A 22,523-nucleotide genomic window follows, 5' to 3' on the forward strand; every position below is an offset into this window, starting at 1 on the left:
TACATTATATTAATGTTAAATAGAAAATGAAAATACACCCTAAATCAGAATTTGCATTTTGCCATTTAAACAGCACTGAGATTATGTCCTAAAACAAATGCCACGTGTGCGTTACACATTTTTGTTTGCAATTTTAGACATTGTAATTAGATCCGATAGGCCTACATTTAAATGTGACTACTTTCTTGTCAAATAAATAAGTAAACAATTCAGTATTTCTCCAACTAAATATTATTCCTGGCAGCATGGACAGAGTTCAGAAAATTGCTCTGGTGTTAGAAACAAATGTTTCATTTCACAGGTCCATCATTTCCTAATAAATCAGTTGAAAGTAATTATTACTTTCTTAAGTCGGAGACAGATTTTTAAGGAAGAGATTGTTAAGTATATAAACTGTTTTTGATTTGTAAAGGAATTTCAGGACACATGCAAATACTCCATTTCAGTAAAACTTACAGAAAATACAACCGAGCAGCTACCCAAGTATAGATTATGCCAAAAATCAAAATAACCAAACATTTTGAGATGTTTGGACTGCCTCATGACCTCCGTATTCCTAAAATCCTCGCTATGGCTTTCCTAAAAAATGCACAAATGTGCCCCCAAACTGGAGAATTGACAATGAGTTACTGACAGACTCATTGATCTTTTCGATCATCACATGAAGTGCTTGCGATCGTCAAAGACAAATTTCTGTTTTAGGGTGGAACTTCCCCAGACGAGGAGGCGGATTGGTCACCTGACAAGACTACAACCAGCTGGGTAAACATGGCGTCTGTCTCTGGATGTGGGAATTACGTGTAGCGCTTCTGTCTGTTAACGGTGTCTCTGTCGCACCAACGTCCTGAACACAAGGACGAGCAGGAGACGACGCATGGACACATGAGGGGGAAACGGACAGAGGCGCTTCACTGATGGTGCCTATATTTTTCTCTCGGTGCACAGATTGAATGGTCTGATGCCTCCCCGGACCTCCTGATCAAGGCGACATAATTGCTTTTGTTAACAGAGACACAGATCTGTGTTTCTGTCGAGGTGACTACTTTTATTTTATCTGACTAATATCAAGGCTCTTGTTCGACTCTGTTCTGCAGGGGTGGAGCTGCATTTTGGGCCCACTCTGCTCTGGGACCCCCTTTCTTTTAAATGACATAAACAGGCTTGATTTTTGTGTGGACCCTCTCCATCTCTGGACCCCCTAGGATCTCCTGCTCTTTTAACCTCACAAAATAAATGGGCAGCAGGATGGTCAATCTGAGTGCACTTTATATGGTTGCCCTCCACCGCTGTGCTCTGACAGCTGGTTTATGACTGCTGGTCGTGCTGCACTGTGTGTCGTGTTTCTCATGCCGTGCTCAACAACACCACTATGATAGGCTCCCCTGACGTGGTGGCGTTCACTAAAGAGGACGAGTATGGGCAGACAGCTCCGGACCCCTGGGCTCTCCCTGAGGAGTTCTCTGTCCCTCTCCATCCGCTGGCCGACTCAAACCCTTGGGCCAAGACCTCCTATGCCAAGTTCACCAAAGACTTCATCCTCATCTCTGAGTTCTCTGAGCAGGTGGGCCCTCAGCCTCTGCTCACCATCCCCGATGAGCCCAAGGTCTGCGGCACCTTCGATCTCAACTACTTCTCCCTGCGCATCATGTCAGTGGACTACCAGGCCTCCTTTGTGGGACATCCACCTGGCAGTGGCTACCCCAGGCTCAGTTTTGTGGAGGACTCGAGGGTGGTGTTGGGCGACTCAAAGGAGGGGGCGTTCGCCTACGTCCACCACCTTACCCTTTACGACCTGGAGGCGAGGGGCTTTGTGCGACCGTTCTGTATGGCGTACGTGTCGGCAGACGAGAGGAAGATCATGCTGCAGTTTCAGGAGCTGTCGCTCCGCTTCTCACAGGCCTCCGAGTGTCTGAAGGCCGGGAACAGGAGAGCATTTGCCAAGGAACTCCAGAGGAAGCTCCGAGACCTGGAGTAAGAACTTTTTAACTGCTAAAACATATCTGATATCATCTCCAAGCTTTTGTTTGGTCGCTTAGGTAAAGGGTGAACAGAATAATGTTTTGAAATCGCAGGGCTGGATTAATCAGTTAGGGGGCCCTGGAACAAATATTTGCTGTTGGCCCCTTATAGACCCCTCACCTACTGCCCTCTGTTTATTATCCATGTACCTAGTTCCCATTAAGTAGAGTACTCACAGAAGACTGGACATGGCAGTTTGATAATGTGCCCAGACACCCGGAGACCAACCAGGGCTCCTATACTGGAATAAAACCACCAGACTCCAAGGTCTCTGTGTGTCAGTTAGTTTGCGGTAATTTGATTAAACGCAGCTTAATCAGCTTTATATGCATCATGTGAGCACACTATAAACTAGTAGGGCATTCCGTCTTTGAGGGGTTTTTTTTTCGATTATTGGACGGCTAACAAATATGGTTATCCACAATTTTAATACTTTTGGTCCAGAAAGAATAAATAGGCAAATGGGGGGAATTTTTGTCCTTACGTTTTAACACTCTGTCATATAGGTCAAGATATGAGAAACACATTTTTAAAATCAAAAGGGTTGAGATCAGAAAGGGATTGAATCCTGATGCCCCTAAAATAATAAAGCGCGAAAATAGCTGAGGCTGATGGGAATGTAAGATGAGATGAGATAAGATAATCCTTTATTAGTTCCGCAGCGGGGACATTTACAGGATTACAGCAGCGTATAGTATAATGTCATTAGTCTTGCGGGTTTGTGGTCATAAACTAAACCAAAGTATTGATTATTTAAATCTGATGTTGGAGAAAGATGTTAGAATTCATAGAAGACATTTCACTCAAAACCACAAATGTGATGGGGACCCTTACCTGTGTTTTCTTCCCCTCAGGTACACTCACTCCGTGCTGCAGCGGGAGGAAGGCCTGCAGAGGGAGGCGGGGCCTCAGTGCATGTACTCCGCTCATGCTGTGGACAAGGCCAACGAGCTTGCAAATGTGGAAAAGAGCATCTACGAACACAGAGACCTGCTGAGACAGATCAGCTCCTACCATCACCGCCCACGCAGAGATCCTAACGCTGTCACCTGCCAGAAGTGTGTCACCGAGTGCTTGAGCGAGTGCGAGCAGCTGTTAGACAAATACGCCAAGCTCGCCAACCCCTTCAGTTACACCAACAAACGGGGCAAGAGGGAGGAAGGGCAGGGTCAGGTGGACGAGGAAGGAGGTGGAGAAGAAGTGGACGAGGAGGAGGGCGTAAAGCGCAGGCCGTCCTACACGCCACAGCTGATCAAAGCTAAGTCGGCGAAGTGCTTCGACAAGCGCCTGAAGACCCTGCAGGAGCTGTGTGACAATCCTTTCTACGAGGCCACCGTGGAACTCCTGAAGGAGACGGAGAGGAGTTTCCGGGGCGACCTGTGTTACCTGCACACACGCCGCCTGGACAGGGCACTGCGCACGAAACAGAGAGTTACCAACTTCCTGTTTGAGGATGACCTCGGAGATGATGATGAGGATGAAGGGGGAACACTAAGACCATTCTGTGCTGTGAACCATGCTGTAGATACCTTTACACTATTAAATCCACCTCCTATTGTGCTAGGACCAGAACCTCTAGAGCTCGATGCTCTGGAGCCTCCAGATCCTCTAGACCCAGCCTCTGTGACCAGCCACACTCGGGAGAATGAGCTTGGGCTTGTGGAGAGCCATCTGGAGTCCTCCCCCTCAGACCAGACTCTGGAGACCCAGGGGAGCTCGGAGGAGACCAAAGGAAGCTTTGGCAGCGATAAGAGCGGGACGGGTCCAGCAGAGAGGCAACAGAATCTGGCTTGTATGAAGTCAGAAGCTCCTGATTCTGACTTGACCCCTGACCCTGAACCTGACCATAACACTGACCTGGAGAGGGAGAGCAGCAGTGAAGAGATGGAGACCACTGCTGGGGAGGATGATGGAGACGGGACACCTGTGTCCTTGCTGGAGGTGGTGTCTGAGCTGGAGGCCAGCAGAGAGGATGAGTGTGATGGAGTAACTGATGGGGCTTGTGAGATGCAGTCTGACTTGTTGGTTCCTTTGGACACAGCGTGCTGTATGTCCCAAGAGGGTTTCCTTTATGAGGCGTCGGCCCCAGAGGCGGTGCCTCGTCTTGGCCAGAGCTCCCACCTACAGCCCTGTGAAACCCTGGTGGTCAACCAGGAGCCCCAGGCCCTGCTTCATCTCCAGGATGACTACGCGGTGGGTGTGGGGTCCCCAAGCTCAGAAAGCCCTGCAGCTGGCCTGGAGCTGCCTGTGGGGATCCTTGGAGATGCAGTTTCCCGAACCTCAGCGGAGGATGGGTTTGAGTGTACCATGAGTGCTTCTACGGGGTCTGATCGGGCTGCCTCACCTCTGGGCTACGGGGGGGTTGTGACCCTGCGTCAGAGGAAGAAGGCTGGACAGGGAGCCTTGAGGTTTGTCCGACAGTACCCCTTTGCCATGCAAGCTCTGTGGTGTCTGCTCAGCGGCAGAACCCTGGTGGTGCTCGGGGCAGACGAGGGGACAGTCCGCCGACTGGTTGCTGCTCTGGCCCTCTTTATGCCTGGTCCTCGGAAGTGTGGAGAGAGGGTTCAAGCCTGGCTGTCCTGCCCCTTCACCCTTACCGACCTGCAGAGGTGGAAACTCGTTGGATTGCAAAGGTATTTACGATTTGCATTTCTATTTAAAGCATATTCACCGTACACAAATAAAGATGACAGATGGTGTTCCTAACATACATTTAATAAAAAACACATTGAGCTTGATGCTCACAGATCTAACGGTTTATTCCTGCTTGTAGTTTGTATCACACCGTACTAAACTGCTACTCATCTGGTCTGACTCAGTCCTCGATGACTCACGCAGCCAGCTATTCAACTCACAAACCTTCCAGCCTCACATCTGTCCTTGAACTTCATTTCTACTCATCTTTCCTACGACAGAATGGGAATTGCAATATTTTACATTTAGGGAGGAGGCCTTAGCTTCATGAACCCATGTCTTTGTAGAGACGATTGGATCTACTTCCTCTTTAATGTAGGGCATATATATGCAGACAAATCTGCGTATTCATACAGAATATTATCTATTTAGTTGTTGTACAATTACTACACAAACATTCAAAGCCAAACATTTGAATTTAAATTGCTGTGCAGAACTCTAGACACCAAACAATTGCTGTTTATACAGGGCCAGCTGGACATGGACATGCACATATGGGTGACTTCAAATATGTAAACCTGAGCATTTTAATCTTCATTGAAGATTCAATTGAAACATAGAGGATAACATACAAATTGAATGATTAAACATATGTTTGTGTATAAGCTGCCTTCACATCACCAGTTTGTGTCTGTCTGTCCCTCACAGAGTAGCGTCCCCTGTGGGTTCCAGCATGCTTTACTCGCTCTCCCGGTACAGTCGCTACATCTCCATCCTGGATGCCGACCAGAAGACCTTGCGCTGTCCGTCGTACCGTGGTCAACTCCTTGCCAAAATAGCCGACCACCGCACCTACATCCGCCGCGGTTCCACCTACTTCCTCCACTTACAGAGCACGCTCTGTCACCTGGCAGCCAAGGCCTTCCTGTTCACCTTCACCCACCACCTCCACCTGCCGGTCAGCTCCACGGAGGGGCCCGAGGTTGTGGAGGGCCGACGCCTCTGCTTCCTGCGGGAGCAGCTGGGGCTGGGAGAAGAGGACAGCCAGATACTGCTCTACCTCAGCCAGCTCATCACTCAGCAATACCTACAGCCGGCTGCCGGGAGCAGAGCAGCAGCAACTTGTTTTAGTTTTAACTACACCACCAGCGTTTTATACAAAATCTGATATCGTATTGGGACGAGGATTTTCAACATATGTTTTAGCAAAAGTCACGGTTTTTAATGGACTAATGGCGATCTTAATAAGGTCCACGGCCATTTTAGTTTCAAGACAGAGTTCTGCACAGGTTGTTTTATTGTCCTATGAGTCATTTGTGGGTGTGTGTATCGCTTGCGCTGGCTTGTTTAAGGTCAGTCTCCACCCCTCTCCTCACCACACACACACACTCACAAACACACACACGCACTCTCAATCCAACATAGCTGTCTGTGTATTGTTAGTGCTGGTCTGACCTCAGCTCGCTAAATTGCAGCTCTGTGATAACGCCAACCAATCACTGAGCCTGTTTGTCAGCCATGATATCATCTCAGCTATGTATAAACATGTTTTTCAACCAACTCACATATGCTGACATTTTCTGCTTGTGGAGAACGGACGTCTCTCTGAATCTGTCCGTGAAACCTTCTTAGCACTGCGCAGGCTTGTTACAGCTGGTTTTGTGAGCTCTCGCTCTCTGTGAAAACTACCACACAACTTCCAAAGGCCAAAACATTTTCTTTTTAATATTTATTTTGTGAATCAATTTGAACCCCACATTCCCGCGGTAATCTCTTGTCACGTTGTTGGATTGTAGCTCAGTAGATTTGACTATTGAGAGCATGGCGTAAACATTCCCAGATTTCAGGTTGCGATGCATGAGGAAGTGTATTTGCTGTGTGAGTTATAGATCCGGTCGGCCCCGCGTGATATTTGCATGAACAGAAACAACGCCACCGCGATACATACTCACCCATGTTGGGCCAAGCCTGTCACTATAATGTGCTGGCGAGCGTTTTCATGGATATTACTCACACGATCCGGAACATCTTAAAGCTACTTAACCTAAATGTATTGAATTTCACTGTTGTCTTAAAGTTGTGTGAGGGTGTTGTGATGTCAGCATGAGACTGTCTTGTGCCAGGGTGAATCGCCTTAGTGATGATATTTCTGCTTTGTTGTGTATTTGGAGAAAATGCTGAACAGTTTGAGGAGACGTTGCTGAGACGGTGATGTTGTGTTTGTGAAGATGTTACTATGGGGGGGGGGGGATTCATTTCCTGTGCCATCAAAAGCAAAACTCTAAGCTTGACGCTTGAATTAGGACAGTTACCTATTATTTATTTTCTTCTGAACAACCCTTGTTGGATGTGTGATATGAACAAAACTCAACTGTATTTATTTCTTTAGTACAAATTGTGGATTATGACCGTAATGCTGAGAATGCCCAGATTTCGTCTCTGATGGTATTTTAGATTTTTCTGTTCCTAATTCTGTGGCGTCAGTGATGGAGCTGTAGTTCTGTATCTAGAATGGTAACTGTACTTGTGACTGCATGGTCAAGAGTTTTAATGTGAAAGGTCAAACCGCGTTGGACCATGGCTTCCTGCTACGAACAAGACACTTTTATTTCTAATGGCATACGCTTTTAACTAACGGTAACGTCACATTAGTTCCACCTAATGTATTATTTCAGTTGGGTTTTTTTTGACGCAGGTTATCACTTTTTATTTTTTAACACGTTTTACTGCTAGGTTGTTACTTATTTTTAAAGATTTTGTCCCTCTAATGCAAAAAGGTGAATGTAATCTGAATAAGCCATACCACAGTGTGCTTAACGCGTCGTCACTCAGTGTCCTTATGTTGCCACATCATGCCCACCTTTTGTATCCCATCACGAGGGAGTGTCTCGCTCTCATCAGCCCTGTGAGACATCACTGTCCCAGTGATCTTAAAGAAGCACGTTGTGAATGTCTTGATGCTTTTATGTAAATGTTGATATTCATTTATTCCATTAAATTATTTGAATCCATTTCATTTTTGCGTGGATTGATGGGTAATCATGGTGAATGTGGCTTTGGGATACTGGATCATCATTTAACACTAAACACTCCCAACAGCCTCGTCTGTGTGACTCGCTTTAGCGATGACGGATGTGCGAGCAATCGAGGTGTCGTGAATAATTAATGCTCATCTGTGAAAACAACTAATTGCCCTACAGGAGCAGCAGGAGGCAAGGTGGTGGACTGAAGGAGAAAGTAGCAGTAAATGAATGATGCAAGAACACGTTTGCAATATTAAAATTTTGTCATGCAGGGACAGTGTGAGGGGGCAGCTGTGTCACTCATAATGCAAACAAGTGGGCTTCTCCCACTTTAACCTTTAATATTAAAAATGTAAACAACCCGGTTGTACTATAGATATGCCTTAGATGACAACTCATGTAAGAAAACTCGTCACTATTATGACCTTAAACTTCTACGTCTTGAGTAGCTACTGTGGGCATGGCAACATTGACTAATTGCAAATATACTGAATAAGAATCTTCTTTGAGATGAGTTTAAAAAACATGGGAACGGTCATTAAGAGCATTTAAGCTTAAGTAAATGTTATTTAAGAAAAGGGGACAAAAACGATTGAATTTGGCAATATTGACCGTTTTTTCAGAAATTAAAAAGGAAATGTGCTTTTTTGTAATCATGTAGCCGAGACATGAAATGTATTTTATTTTTAGTAAAACCATTATTTCCACCTTTTCCTCAAACACCTAAATCTCACCTTTTATAAAGGATCTGAGCATGTGCAGAGGTCACCTCTCAAAGATCAGACGCAATGAAAAATATTAAGACGCTTAACTTCATGCATGGTTAGAAAATACTCTGCAACCTTTGAGTGACTTATGATACTTCAAGAAAATGTAAACAACCAAACTACAATCAATGTTTTTTTTTTTATTTCACAAGATGAATTATGTTTTGAGATCAAGAACAATGAAGCTTGAGTCTACATTGGATCTCACACTTTCCCTACATCATAAAACAAAAAAAGTAAGCTCAGGTAAATCAATCGTTTTATTTAAAATTACACTACAAGAACAATGATGAAGACAATGTGTTGAGGATTAAAACAATGACATTTCAAAACAAAACTCGCCTCCCTCCCAGCCCTCTTCAAGTTAAATGAAAAACAGAATTTAAAATGACCGTCACAGTGGGCATGACTAGCTGGAATGACAGGCTTTATCCAGAAACAGCTAACCTCAACTTCCTACTTTGAGCTTTTAGAGTTGAAGGCTTTAGTTAGGTAGAAAAACAAATGTAAGTAATACAATATGGCCCCTCTCTGTGTTCTCTCCTTTATTCTCAAAAACTGACCCCTTTAAGGGCAACTGAGGGATGATGGTGAAGATATCAGTGATTTGTTTCTGACTGAAATAAAGACGATGTTGCTTTGGGGTTTTGAGTGCACAGATGGTAGCTGGGTGAGCCCTGTTGCCCAACGGAAAATAGACGGGATGTCTGCACTTAGCCAGAACATCCTCTGCATCCACAATGGGTGCATTCAATGATCCTTCCCTGCAGAAAGAAACAAGATTTAGATCACAAGGACACACACTGTAGTGAGAATCCTCCAAACTATGTCAGACTTACGACTTCCAGCTTGCTCTTGGGGACTCTGCAGATGCAGTTGGTTCCAAAGTTGGTGTCTCGGGTTTGGATGCAACGCAGGCAGCACAGGTTCTCGTAGCCCTGCTTCTTCCACTTGGCAATCAGGTTCTTGTCTGCGTAGCCTTCCTTTATACAGTAGTCATACAGCTCTGTCAGGAGACACACAGGAAGACAACACTGGTTTGAAATCTAGTACGCAGCATACAACTATGATTGGGTTTCAAATGTTTGGTCATGTGCAAATACAAAAAATAAAGCGTACTCTGGCATGTATTTGTTGAAATCTTGGCATGTCTTTACAGAATATATACAGATAAAATGTTATTCAAACACACGTAACAGATTATCAATATGTCATGCTGAATTTTAAGGATTGTATCAAATGCTGAAGTAGACCGAAGAGGAAGAAGAAAAAACAAAGTGGAAAAGGGAAACATTAGACTTGAAACAGTTCAACAGGTAGAGGGGATGTCCGTCTACCTCTGCTGATGGCTTTCCTTTTGTAGAAGAGGTCGTAGATGTATCGACTCCGCTGATGATGCAGTCTGAAAATTGGCCAAAGGGACTCCACCTTTCGCTTTCCCTCGTGAGGCTCCGTTTCAGCTGGGGAACAGAGGGCACATCTGGACAGTTAGCTTCGGTAAGCAGAAACTAAAATCAACGGTGCACCTGTTTGGGTAGTTCAAACGCATCTCTGGGCTAGGTGTGAAGTGCCAAAGATACCCAACGTATTGCATACTATATGATATATAAATCTGCTACTAGAACAGCCTCCACCACTATTACACTACTGTCCTGAATGTGTTGGAGGGGGTTGAGGTTTCTATCAGTATCTACCAGGCTTTGTGCTTGGGGGGCATTTTCCCCAGTATTACCCAAACAGTTGCAAGCTTCTGTCTTAAGTACAACTGTACACAGTAACATTAAGATTCCCTTAATTAGAGCCATGTGGTAAAGCCAAAAGCAATGGCGTATGTGGACAGTTTATGGTCACATAGTTTAAGTAGTTTAACACTAGACAGAAAAAGTTAAATTACAGAAATAATACACAATTGCATCTGACTGAACTACAACCACTTCACCAGTAGCTAACATTAGCCGCTCATTATTCATTTTAACCAACTGGCGTTAGCGTTCAGTAGCCGATCGTGTTGCTTATCTATTTGAAAAATGTCAGCCAAAAATCCTTCCACAGACACCACCATGGGATTAATCGGCTGTAAAATAAAACTAAATATGAATCTTATCAACATGTAAAGACGATGCGAGGTGAACACCGAGGTTATTTCCCCCGCACAGACTGCGTGCTGTGGTTGTAACGTTAGCTCGACGGTGTGTTGTGAGGAGCATCGGGATCATCTTCTACTTCTTACCTTCTCTCATCTTCTGGTCCAGCTCGTCCAAAGTGGGCTCGATGAGCTCCCATCCGTCTGGAGGAGGCTTCCGACTCCTCTTTACTTTCGGCATGTTGTTATGTTTAATACAAATAGAGAACAAAAGCTCTCCGTGTTTTCCTGTTGATTTCCACCAACCCGTTTTCGGCGCCACAATTTGACGTCACTTGGGGGTCCATTTCACCATCTTGTCGCTTGAATGGCGTCACTATGCCAAATAAACACAACTCCATTTACCTGCGTTCAATAACTTCTTAAATCTTCTCTCATACTCACACATTATTTATGTTCATGTTGACATTTATTTAGGTCAGTTTAGACGTTTAGGCTGAGATTAAAGCACTGTAGAAGTCTTTCTGTCGTTATTAGCATATTGCATCACTTTAGCACACGAGCACATTGCCTTAAAATAAACAACATGGTTTAGTTTATGGTATTTCATAATTCACGTAATTTAGTCAAATGACTGCGAATTATACGGAAATGTGTATATCATTTAGTTTATAGCAGCACACATGTTTACTATATTGTTGAGAAGAAAAACCTGTATTAAAGATTTGTTAAAAGGCAAATACTTGAACTACTCAGAGTATTTCTATACTCAACCCCAGTGAGAGTTTAGCACCTGTCAGTTCGTAGTACTGTTTTGACACTTGTGTTTTCTGTCAGTATTTAGTTGTTAGAAAGTTTTTAAATACAGAATTTGTTTGTCAAAATGCCCAAAGGAGGTAAGAATGATTTAAACCTGCTACATTGACTTGACATCAGTTTTGTGCATTTGTTAACCTGCTGTTAGGCGCCCGACAACAGGCAGCGGTCCAGGCGATGTGCTTCTCTAACTTAAATATGTGCTTCTGTGGCACAACCCACCAACCAGCACTCACAGCGTGTTTACCAGCCGCCCTGCTTCTATTGACACTTGTCTGGTCGCTGTCCTTCACCCACGTTGTTATCATGGTTGTTGATTTAGGTAGGAAAGGTAGCTGCAAGGGTCGCGTGCGGACGTACACGAGCCCCGAGGAGATAGACGCCCAGATAAAGGCAGAGAAAGAGAGGAAAAAGGTTGGTGGATCTACATGCAAAGACTGTTTGAATCACGTCCCACACAGAGACAAGTGTGTTCAGCCTTTCACAAAAGTTTTTCCTACACTTCCCAAAATGCAACTCGATAACATCTGTGTTTACATACCAATCTTCATGTCTAACATTGCTGGAGTGCCCTTTAACCAGCCACAGGAGAGGAGTTAATGTGAAAGCAGCCGATGAGATGTTTGAATAGAGTAAATAACTGTGTATGTATTCCCTGTTGTCCCTGCATGTGCTTAACCTGACGCGTTGGTTTGATGACAGTCTTCTGTGTGCGCTCTCCTCATTTATGTGTCATAGCAAGAGCAGGAAGCAGAAGAGGCGGGGGGTGCAGCTCAGAATGACATGGCAGAGGAGAAGCTACCGGCATCGGGATCAGAAGACAGCGACGATGAAAACTCAGATGTACCGCCACACTGTTTCTGTCATTCCCTTGCTCTGTAACCAAACACACACTAATACAGTAATATAGTAATACCATTTGTTATTCATAATTGATGTGCACCTTTGAAGGCCCTTGCATGGCAGTTTTTTGTCATTTCGCTGTTTGCTATATTCAAAGCATTAACTTCATGTTGTACGAGCTGCTGTGATGTGTTTGCAGAGGAGGAGAGCGGGGGTGGAGGGCTTGATAGAAATCGAGAACCCCAACAGAGTGGCTCAGAAGTCCAAGAAGGTGACGCAGATTGAGCTGGACGAGCCCAAGCAGTTATCAAGGAGAGAGAGGTGTGACGGCGTATCGGTGCTAAATGGGAACTTCATTTTGAACATATAGGATTTAGTAAAAACATCTTAACAGTAGAAGTTGCATGCGTGACATTTGGGGAAGTATGGAGCCTTATAGAGCACTGATACCCAGCTCTATTGTGTATTATGTGCTAGAAATGTTAATTGTTTAATATGTGTTTTTATTATGTAAAAAAACATATTACAAGCATGTTCTGAAATTGGTAAGGACATTAACACTAAAAAGGCTGATGGGTTGGTTTTGTTTTTGTTTTATGTCTGTAAATTCCCAGTCCCCCATGTTTTATTATAACTTTCCTTATGTTACTTTCCCCCACCTTAACACACCAACACACACACACACACACACACACACACACACACACACACACACATGCTCTGGCACAGGGAGGAGATAGAGAAGCAGAAAGCGAAGGAGCGCTACATGAAGATGCACTTGGCAGGGAAGACAGACCAGGCCAAAGCTGACCTCGCTCGTCTCGCCATTATCAAGAAACAGAGAGAAGATGCGGCAAGAAAGAAAGAAGAAGAGAAGAAAGGTAAGCGAGACCTTTCATACGGTGATTGTTATGAATATTTAGTGCCCTAAGCCAGAAAAACACTACACAACCTGATGTGGTCATGAAAGCCTCTTGTCTTTATCTTGAAGAAACTGCACTATTCTTCACAAAATAGAGCAGGTCAGCATGGACTGATGTTATTTTGTGTTGTGTGATGGTTCGGCTTTCTCGTGTCTCCAATAAGACACTCGGAGCAGCAGGAGGAGTCAAAATGATATAAAACGTACTTTATTTATCATTGTAACGACCGGAATCTGGTTTTGTACCGGATGATGATGATGAGTCTTTTCAGCCAGTGATTGTCCAGTTAGAGCTTTGCCAAGTAGAGCAGCGTACCTAACATTCGTGGCTCTGTACTTATCGTACCTTGGAATGAAAGTCTTTCTCTTGTAACGTTAAAAGTGAAAACGTACTGTTTGAAAATACGAACAATAAATCTAACCTCTGTCTTGCTTGTCCATGTAAGCTAAGCAGCATTACAAAGTTACTGTACATCAGAATGAAATAACGGTCTGATCTTATAAGTCCAGGTCGAACTAACTCTAGAAATACATATTTGGGACCTTTATGCATTATTCTCCTCCATTATTCTACTGAGAAAACGCTGTCCTCATCTGGATGCACTATTGTATTCTGAAATAATGCTGCGAACTAAAAACAAATTTGCACTCTTCAAATGATATTCCCTCAAAATATTTCACATCAGAGTTTCTGAGAACATTTGAGTTTCTCTGTGCGTTTGACCATCAATTAGAATGACGTAATTGTGTATCACGCTATCTCGACATGTCGTATTGTGATTGAATCACAATACGATTCCATTGAAAGACGATACATTACCTTCTTGAATGATCTGAAATGGAAACACCACAGTTTATAAAAAATGACTAAAGGTTTCATGCAGTGCGTCGAGCTGATTGTGTCTCTTTTATTTTCTGCTTACAGCAAAAGACGCAGCAGCGGCGGCGGCGAGAGGAATAAAGTCCCTCTCAATGAAATGATGCAGAGAATTTATCAGAGGCTCTTTTTACATGTTCACGGACTGAAGCAATATATATATATTTGACTATTTTTTAAAGGAAGAGCTATGGTCTTGACATTTCTGTTACATGTGACCGTTTGGAGAATGGTTGCGGAGACTCCAGTGGAGAGGGGTTGTGTATATTTTGGCATTGAATAATGGCCTCGTTGATCCCTCCAGGAAGTAAAGCTACAATTGAGAATACATCGGTCTTCACATGCACTTGGAATGAACCCCCCTCTAACCTGTGATCTTGCTCATGATGTTAGTGATGGTAAACTTGTCATTGTACAATTCTCACTTTGCTAACTGAGCTTTGCCACTTTGTTTTTTGGGGGATCTTACATTGTACATACCTGACTCGTGAAGATATTTCAGATTATTATGATGGAACTAGTCAAATGTGTACATTTCTTGTTTTGCTTTATTTCCCTGTGAGAGAACTGTCACGACTGATTTAGAGCAGGTAGCAGCCTCAGGTGCAAGAGTCCATGTGGCATCCACGGATGTGACAGTGAGAGAAGACTTTGCAGCGTAACTGAACAGTTAAATCAGTTAGATTAATATATAAGATGAGAAGTTTATGATCCTATCGTGTGTCAATCTTAATTTTGCTCTTGTTTAATGAAAGGTACCCAGACTCCCTATTCAACAGGACTAAGGTCACGACTTAGATGGATTCAAAATTAATACAAGCAAATTTTCACGTAAGTCGGATTTTTCCTATTGTTCACATATACCGCATCTACAGTATTTCAATTATGAAATGTGCAATATGTATCACATCAGCTCAGCTGTGAAAGACAAGAATTCAGGTGAGTTTGACAGCAATGATTAATAAAACAAATGACAAATAAAAATAAACTTGCCAGTGTACATATTTAATTTCACATACAAACATTAAACCTCAACAGATTCTTCTCACTTAAAATACTTATATATATATATATATATATATATGATTATATATATATAATTTTATAATTTTCTGGTTATTCATTCGATATGAAATAACCACATAGTAAAGTGTGGAAAAATAAAGCTGAATGAAAGAAAATATGATAATGTTAGTATTATATTATAGTATTATGTAACATTAAATATGATATATATATATATATATATCTTTCTTTAACTTTTTCAAAGATTTGAATGAATAACATTGTCAGCGTAACTAAGAGAAATATCCTACATAACATTTCCACTTGAAGGTTCAATATTGAGACATGCAAACATTTGATACAACGCATAATGCGTAGTCAGCGAATCCTGCTTCTTATTAGGCTAATAATAATAATTCAAAGTTAAGGACTATTCTTAGATGTATAGTGTTACACCACATTCTGTGACCCATCACATTCTGTGGCCCGATCAGGAAGTCCAGCTCTATCACCCTCCCACTAAAAATAATCATTTTTGTCCATACTGCGAGCAGAGGGGGGCGGTAATGCGCCATATATGCTGTAGAAAACATGAGGAATCAGCGGATTGGTGGATAGTTTGGCGGACTTTACCCTCGCAGAGTGGTCTGTTGTTTTGTCTCAGCCCTGTGGTCAGACTTCAGTACAGTATCAGTATCAACTACATGCGACAGCGAAGAGAGCCTCCACTCTGCCGGTGAGTGAACTAACTAGTTCATGTCAATGCTGACAAAATGGAAATGTTTGTCTTGCCATGCAGAAATAATTTATTCAACGAATAACTAACTTTTTTTTGCATTTAAACGTCTTATTTGGCACTATTTTATCGACATGTCTGCTCTTCCGACGTGACATTTAGCAGTTGGTCAACTGACCGTGTTATGCGTTCCCGATAGTACCGGTGTGTGTCAGGTGGTAGCGGATAGTACCGGTGTTACACTGATTTTCAAACCTAGTTCCGTGCGCAACAGCTGTTTTCTGTCTCTGTCGGCAGATTCCTCACACGGGGTACTTCTCAAGTCTCTTAATTGTCGTTTCCTCGCTCCTCGGATGGTTTCCTCCATGCATCCCTTGGATGGACTAAGACGCAAGGAAAGGACGCAAGTGAGGGAAACGGGGATGCAATTAAGAGACTTGAGAAGTACCCACAGTCACAAACATATTGCTGGAGATCTATAAACCACATCTCCATGGCGGGGATTACGATTGTATAAGTGAGCACTACATCACAGCCACTATGAAGAAATACATTGAAGAAAATATATTTATGGAAAGATCGCAACCACCTGGATTCGAGCTCTGTCGAGCAAAATAGTAATAAATCCAAAGACGGTCGCGCTACGCGATCCGCCTCTATACTCTCTAAGAAGTGTCAGTCATTCCGTTATTCATAGTTCAGTCATACCTCGCTAGTGTGCAGTAACGTTTGGGTTTAGGGTGAACTGAAACAACTGGTTACCTGGGGCGTCTCTTCAAACACTTCCAAACAGAGGCAGAAAACAGCTGCTGCGCACGGAAGGGAAACCAGTAGGTTTGAAAACCAGTAGGGACGTAACACCTGAACAAGAGTCAGATGCATGACTGACCTGCAGTGACCTTTGGCATTGTAGAGAGGACAACCAGCCTCAGATAAAGATTTAGTAGCTGCAAACAGCTTAGAGGTTGTGGTGTCTGAGTTACCCAATAACGCGCTATGGCAGTTACTGCAATTCATTTGCTTATCGGTGTGTGTAATGGTTCAAAGTTTAACATGTCACTGCTGCATGTGTCCTGCTTTGTCTGAGGCTTAGGACATTAGTTAAGGATCTGTGTGTCAGCAGCACTCACTGTAAACTCTTTCATAGACATCCAACATATTTTATTTACTCATCTTTAAAAAGACATTTGTTTTTTAGCTCTTTGTGATTTATATCTAGTCTCTAAACACAGAATTATCTTCCTCTTTAGATTTCTACTGTGTGTGACCAGAGAAACAGAGAAACCATGTCTTCAACAAATGACCACAATGTTGTTGTGAGCAAAGACACGTGGGATTCACACAACAGGATGATGCTGGAGCCTCTGTCCACCAGCGACTCTGAGGTTTGTGTTCAGTGGACTTTAACAATAGAAGGTCTTATCTTCGCCCATGTTCCTGAGACTGGAGCTAAAGTTAAAGGACAGTTATTTCTGGTGATCCTTTGCATGGGGTTGGTGTCAATATTGTAATTGTTTTGAGCTGAAACTATCTATTTATTGTGCATTTTGTTCACTAAAGAGCTTGTGTGACACATTGTTATTGTCCCCTGAACGATACAATATTTGTGTTTTTAGGTGTTCTCCATCATAAAGAAAGAGAAGCACAGGCAGACGTACGGTCTGGAGCTGATAGCGTCAGAAAACTTTGCCAGCAGAGCCGTGCTCGAGGCTCTGGGTTCCTGCATGAACAACAAATACTCTGAGGGATATCCCGGTCAGAGGTAACAGAATGAATCCAATTCTCTATGCAATCCTAATGTTTGATAACGTCCTGTAAGTGGTGCATCCTGCTTTCTCCTACCAATCTGGTAATATTCAGTGTGATCCATGTGTTCAGGTACTACGGTGGTACGGTGCATGTTGATGAGCTGGAGAGGCTCTGTCAGAAGAGGGCGCTGGAGACCTATGGTCTGAACTCAGAGAAATGGGGCGTCAACGTGCAGCCGTACTCAGGTACCAAGTAGTGATTAAACATTATAAAGCTCTGTTTAATATTTGTTGTAGAGCCTGATTGATGTGATCAGTATTTAGACCTTTATACTCTTCCCCCGTACTCTTTGCTTTTTCCATTTGTTAAACTTCTGTTTTACGCTTCCCTGTCAGGTTCACCTGCTAACTTTGCCGTCTACACGGCCGTCGTGGAGCCCCATGGCAGGATCATGGGGCTGGACCTTCCTGATGGAGGTCACCTGACACACGGCTTCATGACTGAGAAGAAGAAAATCTCCGCCACGTCCATCTTCTTTGAGTCCATGCCGTATAAGGTACAAAACAATCATGTAGTTGTCAACACACACCTATCCTTTGAGGCACACTGCTCTTATTGGGGAGGAAGATTAAAAATATGAACAGTTAAAGCATGACTCAGCCTCCCTAAATCTTTTATTTATGATAAGAGTATTAATTAAACCAGGAGTTTGTCTTCATTTCTTCATCTTAGCTTTAAAAGTGGGCTTCTGAATGACATTTTAAGTTACATCTCAGTTATGGAGTCCTGGACCAAGTTGAACAAGATTAGTCCTCATTAGAGCAAATATGTGCGCGTGGCATTGACCTGTGGCTCCTCGTGAGAGCTGGAAATGATAATAGGCTCGTGATTTGACCAAATGGGGGATTAAAAACAGACAAGAACAGTGGAAACAAACACAAATGAAAATAAACGCCCTCTGGCTTCTTTCTGTGGACATTGTATGCTTCACAGCACATTGTATAAAAAGAAAATACAGGAAATGTACGATTAAAAAGTGGGCAAAATCTGAAACCTAATACATTAAGATGTTTTTATTCAAAGTGATTTTAGGTTGTTTCAGTTTAATGAGCTTATGGCCAAAGTACAGTCCTTTGTAAGTATCTCTGTGTTGTTCTTATGTTCTGTTTATCAGATGCTGCTGTTGTTAATAAGACATCGTCTTCTGTTTTAGGTGAATCCAGAGACTGGCTACATCGACTATGACAGACTGCAAGAAAACGCTCGGCTGTTCCACCCCAGACTCATCATTGCAGGTACTTCTGCTATCCGTCTTACTCTCACACACTAAAACAAATCAATGCAAAGAGGAGAGTATTTTCAAAATCCCTGAAAAACCTCACATTCACCTCTGCGTCCGTTTCCTCTCCAGGAACCAGCTGCTATTCCCGCAACCTTGACTACGCCCGCCTGAAGCAGATCGCTAATGAGAACGGTGCGTACTTGATGGGAGACATGGCTCACATCAGTGGACTGGTGGCTGCTGGAGTGGTGCCCTCACCCTTTGAGTACTGTGACATTGTTACCACGACCACACACAAGACGCTGCGTGGCTGCCGCTCTGGAGTCATCTTCTACAAGAAAGGTAGAAATGGAATTAGACGCTTCTGCCAAAACAAACCACTTCCCTTTTTTTTGGTTTTGTCATCAAAACCCTCCGCTTTCTATTTCCCTCCTCCAGGCGTGCGGAGTGTTGATGCCAAGGGGAAGGAGACTCTGTACAACTTGGAGTCTTTGATCAACCAGGCTGTGTTTCCAGGGCTGCAGGGAGGACCGCACAACCACGCTATCGCAGGTTCACCTCTTCATCTTTCTCCCTTTTTTTGATTTGGTCCTCTTCAGTCTCATCTCGACTGCCATTCAGTTATTTCAGCCTCCATCTCATCTGGGTCCTGTTGTTCACTGGCAGGTGTTGCTGTTGCTCTCAAACAAGCCATGACGCCAGAGTTCAAGGCCTACCAGATGCAGGTTCTTGCTAACTGCAAATCTCTGTCCACTGCCCTGATTGACCACGGCTACAAGATTGTGACTGGTAAGTGCAACAGGGCCACTCTACACACACAAAGGGAAACGTATCTAGTATCAGTTGCTGTTGTGCAGAAGCAAATTGTATTTACTTCAAAGAAAACCTTTTATTTCCTCCTTCATTTAAATGGGATATATTATGCTCATTTTCAGGTTTATACTTGTATTTAGTGTTATTTCTATGTAGTTTAATGTTCAAAAAACACTTTTACACCCTCTGTCTGAAACCCTCTGTTTTAGCACCTATCTCTTAAAGCGCTCTGATCCGTTTGATGTTTCTCAAGCGGTCTACAAGGACCTGCTGATTGTGTTAGCTCTGATAATCCCCCCAAAAAATGTTACTTTTCCTCATAATTATGCACCATATTTTTCATAATTAGAAGATCAGGAGTTTAGATTGTTTTCTTCTAATTACAAGAAGCTAAGTGATAAATATGATATGAAAACTTTGTTAAATCTTTAATGAGTGCGGTACACTTCTTAATACTTAAAAATTGCCAACATCACATTAACGTTGAATCTATTTTCATGTAGCTTCATATGATAACTCAAAATATAACCATGCATACTTTTTTTAAAACAAAGCGTGATGACCCACCATGCTGGATGTCTCTGTTTTCTTTCACTGATATATGACTGGTATAAGAAAAGGGGGCTGTAACAGACTTCTGATAGCAGCTAATAACTTCATAGTGTTGCATAGTTTACTGTGTTTCTCTTCTTGTGTAGGCGGCTCTGACAACCACCTGATCTTGCTTGACCTTCGCAACAAAGGGACTGATGGAGGACGAGCTGAGAAGGTTTTGGAAGCCTGTGCCATCGCTTGTAATAAGAACACCTGTCCAGGTATAGTGTGTGTGTTTGAACTGATACATGCAGCTCTGTTTGGCCATTGTGTGAGTAATCTTGAGGAAAAGAAGTCTTTCCGTTGTTTCTATGAATGTATCTTTAGATTTGTGGCTGTTTTCCCTGCAGAGGGCCACTCCTGATGTTTCCACATACATGTGTGTTTTTAGGGGACAAGAGTGCTCTGCGGCCAAGTGGTCTGAGGTTTGGCTCTCCAGCTCTGACCTCCAGAGGCATGATGGAGGATGATTTCAAGAAGGTGGCCGAGTTCATTCATAGAGGTAATCTTTTAAATGCCCATATATATATATATATTTTTTTTTTTTCAAAAAGCTTTATTTGTCAAGATATTTACTGAGAATTGTGTTTGAACTGGTCACCAGACCACTGACGGGGGGCCAAGGTATCAGGGTTTTGGTGCTTTAAGTCCTGCTCCATAGCTCAGTCAACTGAGACTGTCGTAGTATTTAGAACTATCCACCAAAACAAAACAGGATTTCACATAAATGAAACGGCAACCTGAGAGCCCTCCCCGCTCTCCTTCCTCCTGCAGGTATTGAGCTGACCTTGGAGGTGCAGAGAAGCCTGGATCCCAAGGCCACTCTGAAGGAGTTCGTTCAGGCGCTGGCCCACGCAGACAAGTTCCAGCAGCGGGTAACAGAAATCAAGGCCGAGGTGGAAGGTTTCGCTGGCCAGTTCCCCATGCCAGGCCTCCCTGAGCTGTAGAGGGCTGGACCGATGATTTAAAAAAAAACAACATTATTATGCCAAATTTTGCTGGTGTGTTGTTTCGTCTGTATATTTGTTTTGAGTGTACATGTGTTCATCTGTCACAACTCAAATCAAGATACTTACTTAAGCTTGGAACTGATTTTTCTTAATAGAAAGATAGATTTGCAGACTGCGTTGATCCAGTGTTGCTTTAGCACCTTTGCTGTTTGTAGTGTTCCACTGTTGCTTTGGTCTCCAATGTTACGATCACATTTAAGCTTTAATCTCAAATCTAATTTACTGTATTCAATTTACAATTCCAAAGTTTTGTTACACTACTGCAGATTTAAGCACAAAACATGAATATTATTTTCATACATGACACGTACTGTATACGTTTACAACATAATTGTTGCATTCAATTGAAGGATTCATAATAAATGAAACAAAAGATGTTGTGTATTGTCTTTCACTTGAACTGAAAACGGGTGCAGACTAATGCACTAACTACTGATACGCAGCACGTACTTTGAGCTAAACACGAACATCAGCTAACAATGACTGCTCTGCTGATGTTAAGCAGGTATAATGTTTACCAAATTAACCATCTTAGTTTAGTGTGTTGGCATGCTGACGTTTGTTAATTAGCACAAAGTACAGCTGAGGCTGATGGGAATGTTATTAGCTTGGCAGGTTTGTGGTAGTATGGGACAGATTAAAGTCCTGATGGTGTCACTTGAGAAAGAGTTAAGGGTTCACTAAAGTAATTATAATTCATCCTGAGGCAATCCATCAAATAGTTGATGAAACTTTTTGCTCCAAACCACACTACAACCACTTCATGGTGGCACTAGGACAGTCATGGGATCATTAAAGTCATTAGGATTCATCCTCTGGGGACCACGCATAAGTAGTATATATAAATTGCATATTTGCGCGTGCACAGTGTACTGAACAAGTTTGCGCGTGCATGTGGTACATTTGCATAATAGTTTTTTTTTTCTTTCTAATTTGCATAATCATCTGAAAACTGAACTACTTTGCGCATGCATGAGAGTGCGTTTGTCCGTAGAGGTGTGTGTGTGTGTGTGTGAAAACTGAACTTATTTACTCATACTGTAGACCAGGGGTCTTCAACGTTTTTCAGGCTAAGGACCCCCAAACTGATAGAGAGATGGAGCAGGGACCCCCGACTATGTATATTGTATAAAATTGTTTTATATTAAACTGGGCCTTGTGCCGTGTATAAACATACCTCTTTATTGTGCATTCAATACTAAGCTATTCAAATAATACACAGGTTTATATCTTCATGTTTTTATTTTAAACATGTGCAAGGTACAGTGAGTAGGGAGGCCGTGCCACTGCCATTTATAAACACACCTTGTCAGCTGATACCAATCCCAATATCAACATTGTCTGTCAATT

The 22,523-nt window shown here is 42.9% G+C and overlaps 3 protein-coding genes across 3 annotated transcripts; 2 read left to right on the forward strand and 1 right to left on the reverse strand.

Moving 5' to 3' along the window:
• The first annotated feature begins 769 nt into the window (after positions 1-769).
• On the forward strand, positions 770-7,664 carry smcr8a (Smith-Magenis syndrome chromosome region, candidate 8a). Its single transcript, XM_076084899.1, has 3 exons — positions 770-1,971; positions 2,874-4,652; positions 5,362-7,664. Exons 1-3 carry the CDS (start codon positions 1,370-1,372, stop codon positions 5,819-5,821), a joined length of 2,841 nt encoding a protein of 946 aa, XP_075941014.1. The 5' UTR covers positions 770-1,369; the 3' UTR covers positions 5,822-7,664.
• An 899-nt stretch (positions 7,665-8,563) lies between these two features.
• On the reverse strand, positions 8,564-10,863 carry bud31 (BUD31 spliceosome associated protein). Its single transcript, XM_076084900.1, has 4 exons — positions 10,674-10,863; positions 9,781-9,903; positions 9,283-9,449; positions 8,564-9,207 (listed from the first exon to the last, which is right to left on the reverse strand). Exons 1-4 carry the CDS (start codon positions 10,765-10,767, stop codon positions 9,157-9,159), a joined length of 435 nt encoding a protein of 144 aa, XP_075941015.1. The 5' UTR covers positions 10,768-10,863; the 3' UTR covers positions 8,564-9,156.
• A 429-nt stretch (positions 10,864-11,292) lies between these two features.
• Positions 11,293-21,545, forward strand: shmt1 (serine hydroxymethyltransferase 1 (soluble)). Its single transcript, XM_076084901.1, is given in 18 exon segments — positions 11,293-11,422; positions 11,665-11,756; positions 12,081-12,185; positions 12,385-12,506; positions 12,915-13,066; positions 14,061-14,069; positions 15,586-15,725; positions 16,976-17,110; positions 17,342-17,487; positions 17,604-17,719; positions 17,870-18,030; positions 18,688-18,769; positions 18,886-19,098; positions 19,195-19,308; positions 19,423-19,545; positions 20,268-20,384; positions 20,555-20,665; positions 20,938-21,545. Coding segments are annotated over 18 exon segments (2,124 nt in total). The 5' UTR covers positions 11,293-11,409; the 3' UTR covers positions 21,111-21,545.
• The last annotated feature ends 978 nt before the right edge of the window (positions 21,546-22,523 follow it).

Source organism: Anarhichas minor, unplaced genomic scaffold, assembly GCF_050575085.1.
Source record: "Anarhichas minor isolate MPS153535 unplaced genomic scaffold, ASM5057508v1 ptg000007l, whole genome shotgun sequence".
Classification (NCBI taxonomy): domain Eukaryota; kingdom Metazoa; phylum Chordata; class Actinopteri; order Perciformes; family Anarhichadidae; genus Anarhichas; species Anarhichas minor.